This window comes from Acyrthosiphon pisum, chromosome A1, assembly GCF_005508785.2.
Source record: "Acyrthosiphon pisum isolate AL4f chromosome A1, pea_aphid_22Mar2018_4r6ur, whole genome shotgun sequence".
Lineage (NCBI taxonomy): Eukaryota > Metazoa > Arthropoda > Insecta > Hemiptera > Aphididae > Acyrthosiphon > Acyrthosiphon pisum.
This window is the reverse complement of record NC_042494.1, coordinates 60,661,571-60,667,319: the sequence shown is the minus strand read 5'-3', so window position 1 is coordinate 60,667,319 and position 5,749 is coordinate 60,661,571. Positions and strand designations below refer to the sequence as shown.

General features: G+C 30.0%; 1 protein-coding gene across 1 annotated transcript; it reads right to left on the bottom strand.

Annotated features, from left to right (window-relative positions):
• Positions 1–285: 285 nt before the first annotated feature.
• Positions 286–4,190, bottom strand: LOC103308968 (52 kDa repressor of the inhibitor of the protein kinase-like). The gene is made up of 3 exons (XM_008183359.1): positions 4,187–4,190; positions 467–771; positions 286–399 (listed from the first exon to the last, which is right to left on the bottom strand). The coding sequence occupies exons 1-3, from the start codon at positions 4,188–4,190 to the stop codon at positions 286–288; spliced, it is 423 nt and encodes a 140-aa protein (XP_008181581.1).
• Positions 4,191–5,749: the final 1,559 nt, after the last annotated feature.

The following is a 5,749-nucleotide window of genomic DNA, read 5'->3' as shown; positions in this document are numbered from 1 at the left end:
GTCTAATCGAACATCCCAAGCTTAACTTTTATCGGGTTATTATTGTATATTATTATCCTTTTGATCGTCAATGCTTGACTATGTCTGTTCTTCAGCTTCCACATGCCTACTTCATTATCCTTAAGAAAGAATATAGAGTAAAGTATATATATAGGTATACTCCACCAGTGGCGTGCTCAGGAATTTTGAATGGGGGGGGTTCAACTTTTTTTAATATAATATTTTATTCAATGAATATTTATAACAAATCATTATGTATTAAAATGTAAAAACTATAAGTAATAATTATAAAACAAAGTCTAGTTTGCGTGGTTTTTTTGCAAGTTCGTCAAGGACTTCTTCAGCTGAAAGTGGTATATCAGTGTGAACAGCCAACATTGTCAGACCATTAAGTCGTGCCTGAAAACAAATTGTAATTTTAATCTTGTATCTTTTTAAATATCAAGTTTGAGAGTGAGAAAATCACTTCTGTCATTGTGTTTCTTAAATAAGTTTTCAATCTTTTTAGACATGAAAACGTTCGTTCTGGGGTTGCTGTGGACACTGGTAAAGTACATAGTATTTGAACTAAGAAATGAATATTTGGAAACATTTCCTTCTTGCATAGCCTTAATGCTTCCAACCCACTTTTAGGGTATTGTCCATTGTTGTTAAGTACTGCATGCCATAGATTTAATTCTGCTTTAACAATTTGTTCATCAGTGTCAAGATAAAATAGAAGAAGTTCATCAAAATCATCTGAATATGTACCAGAAAACAAACATTGAAATCCTAGAAACAATTTTCCAAAATTAGTATAATTCAATAAAAAATAAATTTAGTAAGGTACTAACCTTTAAGTACATTTTTGTGACATAAAAAGCGCTCATTTAACTGTTGTATAAATGAATCAATGTATGGTATAGCTATTGTAACGAACACATATAATAATGTTTTTACTTTTTGTCATGCTTTTTATAATTATATAAAATGTATATGTTGTAAAATCACGACGGGTAAAGGCGGGTTTCCACTAAACACGTTTGCCGTGTACACGAAAAATGTACAGCTATATCCAACAACACGGTATCGTAGGTAACCGTGTGGTAACTGATCCTAACCAACCAATCACAGCTAAGGATTTGTATGCACGTACACGCATACGTGTATGTTTGAAACCCGCCTTAACATAGAAAACAGGAACATTGGTTGCGGTAACATGATAAATTGGTAACAAAATAATGCATAATGATACGTAAATTATTAATATTATGTCTGATAAGGAGAAAATGATAACTAATCAATTTTTGAAAAAAAAAACTAAAATCGAAAAATACAATAATTATAATTACCTATATGTAAATCGTTAATACATATTATATATTTGTCAAGTGCCAAGGGGGGGGGTTTGAACCCCCTAAACCCCCCCCGTGAGCACGCCCCTGTACTCCACTGTAATAATCATTGTACCTACTAATGTTTAAAACGTATAAATGGTTATCTATATATAGGTTCATGTAAATTCAAATCTAAAAGAACAATTTCGTACAAAATAAAAAAAGGGAATGTCGTCGTTTGAAAATCACGAGTTCATTTCGTTTGGATACATTGCAAGAGATCAAGAGAAATTTTTTAAAAAATCTGACCAAAAGAAGCATTATTAATGAATGCAAGGACAAAACAATAATAACCCAATTAAACATCATAATTAGTCATGAATCACCTTGTACACATTTATATAATATATATATATAATATGAAGTTAAGTTTGTATAGATACTTTAAGTTATTATTTTTGAACTGGGTTATTCACAAAACGAGTAGGTATACAGAACTTTAAATATTTGTTTAAAAATTCGTTAAGTATTATAATATGCACAATAATTAGCGCTAGAATATGGACCAAGTCACAGTGGCATGTAAAATTATGCTAAACTTTAATTTAGATGGATTGTGTCACGCGGATGTAATCATAATGGTTTATGTAATGGGCCCATTGTTACGATGAAAGTTGTCCGAGAAAAAAACGCATTCCTTGTGTGCAGCTTTCGATAACAAATTAAGCTCACCCAGGGATTACGACATGTAGTCCAACGGTGAAAAAAAATAAAAACAAGAAATAAAAAGAGTATATAATTCAAGGCCGCTGTGTCGAATATATATACCTACGTCATGGCATCACGAACCTCCGTGGTTTACCGCCGCCGAATTCATAAACCTATATATACATAGTGCGCTTTGCGTTTCCAATTAACGACAAGACAGAAAATACCGAAACTATCAAAAATGTAATATACCTAGTCGTTTACTATCCGCCAACAATCGTGGGTATCTCGAAGCTTTTTTTTTTCGTAAAAATAATTGAATCGTGAGAGGTGCGAGTACGACAATAATAATAATTATAACTCCTCGAGCCTTGGGTCAAGGCGGGTTACAGTTGCATTGCATTACACTAGATTTATTTGATCGGTGACTATAATGGCGATCATGTCTTGTGACCTGTATCGCGTTAATTTGTGCAACATGCATAAAAATGCTGTTGGTAGTCGCTGCCATGATATAGTTGTTATAATAATATTATGTATTGTGTACGTACCAAACCTTTCCTATACACATAATACTATGTACAGGTATTATATATATATATGCACATAATATTAAAGCCTTCGGGCGAAATATTTCACGTCAACGTGAATATGTTTTTTTTCTGTACCTATACATAATATAATATTTTTTATGTGTTTATATATAACGACCAACCTGGTTGTTACGATAAAAAAAAAAATCAAAATCCAATATCGATTGTAAATAATTATTTCATTCGTCTACAAGTAGGTATGTCCCGTAGTATACACACACACACGACAATCATTAAACAATTGCCCAACTACGTTTCGAGCTGACCAGTGCCGCACAGTGTGCATACTATACAGCCATTATTATTATTATAACGCCGCCGTCGATTTTTATCTCGTAAAAAGCACATTAATGTTTTCGCGAAAAAACAATTTAAATCGACGTTAATCATGATGTTTAAGTGACCCAGCTCTGACCATGTAGATATATTATCTTTACATAACTCCCGGGCGTGCAAAATGAGTGTATGTGACACATGCGGTGCAGTTGATTTATACGAAATGATTAGTTATATATGTTATAGTAGGTATATGAACCGCGGGTCCTGCTATATGGTGTACTATTATTCATTGAGAAATTCCAGCCAATTATATATTGTGCGTATACCTACAACTATATAGTACCAAAACCATAAAAACAAACAATATATTATTTAATGAAAAAATAACTATCTCTTTTGAGTTTCGACCGATTCAGGTTCTTATATACTAATCAGCGCCGAAAAGTTACAGGAACTATGTGTATAGGTACATTCAATTTACAAAACGTACATAATATTGCTAAAATCGAATTTTATTGTCAAAAATAAACAAAGTGTTCGCCAAAATTGCTCACTTCCCCTACCCTTATATCCTTTAATAATGTGTTTATTCATATTCCGATTTTAGGAATTTTTGAGTTACTTAGTTAGCAACTTTTTAAGATATTTAACATTTATTATCTCATTTAAATAGAAATATCCTCTTGTAATACAAACTTGAACTTGATAACTAAATGATTCTTTTCAAATGGATACCCTAGCCCCTTTCAATTGAAATTGTTAACCAGATGATTTATTGAAAACTTAGGTGCATCTAAATCGAAATTCGAATGAGAAATTTTATAACTCAGAAAATAAGTGTTTGAATTCTGATTTATACACCAACATTTAAAAAAAAACCATTGTCTTAACAATTTGCAATAAAAGGGTAGTTTATATTTGAAAAACAAAGTTTATGTTGCCAACAAACAATCCTTAAATTTCTAAAAGTTTAAAGTATTTGAATATTACATGGTCTTTAAGTAGATATACAAAACTTGAAAATGCTGAAAATCATTATTATAATAGAATCATTACTTACTAAAGGAAAGTTGGGAATGTATGAAAAATGAACATGCTTGGTGCGTGAATTAAAATTACAGATTAAAACAAAATCAATGTTTTTAAACTTAACAAATTCAACGCCTTAAACTTTATTTATGCAAGCTACACTATAGTAAAGTTATTTAATTGGAGTACCTCATGAGCACGTGCATATCTAAAATTTGAGGATGTTAAATATTTGAAATTTAATTTAGGTTAATCATTAACCCATGTTGGCAATGGTATAGGTAGTAATTACTGATTAGTATAAAAACACGTTATATTATGATATTTTAAGTTGTTTGAAAATTTTTATTTATCATGACAGTAAAATATATAGATATATATCATGCACATATTACAAACTTAAATTGTATTAATCTTAATAACTATCTTTCGTGTTAATAATAATAACAAAAAAAAAATTTTATACTATTGAGTATTGACAATTTAAAGTGAAAATTAAAAATAACAAAGAATGACAGTTAACAAAGCGACGCCAATGATTTTTTTATGTCTCGAAGCCAATAGATTTTGTATACAGAAAGCAATTTTAATTTTATATTACAAATTAATAATCAACTACTGTAGGTATATATATTAACAAGTGATTTGTTATTGGGAATTCAAGACAACAATATTATAAATCGCTATACGGTAGAATAATGGTTTAAACATTTTTAATAAGTTAGGTTAGCCTAATACCAATAATGCCATTGATTAAATACGGCGTTTAATAAACGCTAATACCATACTGTCATAACAAACGATACTATCCCCAATTTTTTATTCTATTGTATAATGTTGTATACTTGTCCTCTTTTAATATTTATACATTTTAACATAGGCCATAGCTATAGCCTATAGGTATCTTATAGTATCGTACCTAAATTTTTCAATAGTATTTTTATTTTGCTTATATGCTTCAGTATGAGTACCTACTATACCTATATGAAATATCCTTTGAAAATAATAATGTTATCAGTTGTCACAGTAAAATTGTATTTAATTATGTATACAAATTAATCAAAATTAAATTAAAATTAAAATTACAAAGCCAAACAAGTCAGTAGGAACTGTTTATTATTAGTTATTATATACACCTACTAACGTCTAACATAATAATATATTATTGTAACTGTTATGAATGTTACGATGTAGCTTATATAGCTACATATATAATAGGAGCCTATATAGCAGTTATTAAAAAAGTGCGTGTGATTGATCACTCATAGTTCATACCTACTGCAAATGTCAAATATTATATGAATCACCTACCCAAACAACACAAAATTAACTTTGAGAAACCGATTTTCAAAACGTATATATTTATAATTTGTATTAAACATTAAAACACAGCTGTGTCCATAGGTAGTTGATGAAAATAAACTAAAATATTTTCATTTGACGGCTCCGCAAATGGATTTCTTCGGCTTATTGTTTTAGTTTTTCGACAATAATCATAAAGAAATTTAGGATATACAGTTTTGTCTATAGACCTATACCGCCGGTACATGCGTAACAATCAATTATGTGAAAAGATGCGTATCACTAAGAAATTTCATCAGCCGAGAATTACAATAATAATAATAATATAACAGTATATACGGCGTTGAACAAAAAGCGCGCTTCTGAATGATTTACGACATAAACACGTTAAAGTCGTTTGTGATTATGTGTTCGATTATTGGCGAAGTGTATACAATTAAAATCAAATTGAAATCTTGTGTGCATTGTGTTGTGGCATAGAGTTTTTATTTTCATAGGTATAGGCACTTTATTGTCAGACGG

Excerpts from the sequence above, each read along its gene's own strand:
- LOC103308968 (XM_008183359.1), bottom strand. Across the intron at positions 400-466 it reads TAAGAAACACAATGACAGAA|GCACGACTTAATGGTCTGAC; the intron begins GTGATTTTCTCA and ends ATTTGTTTTCAG.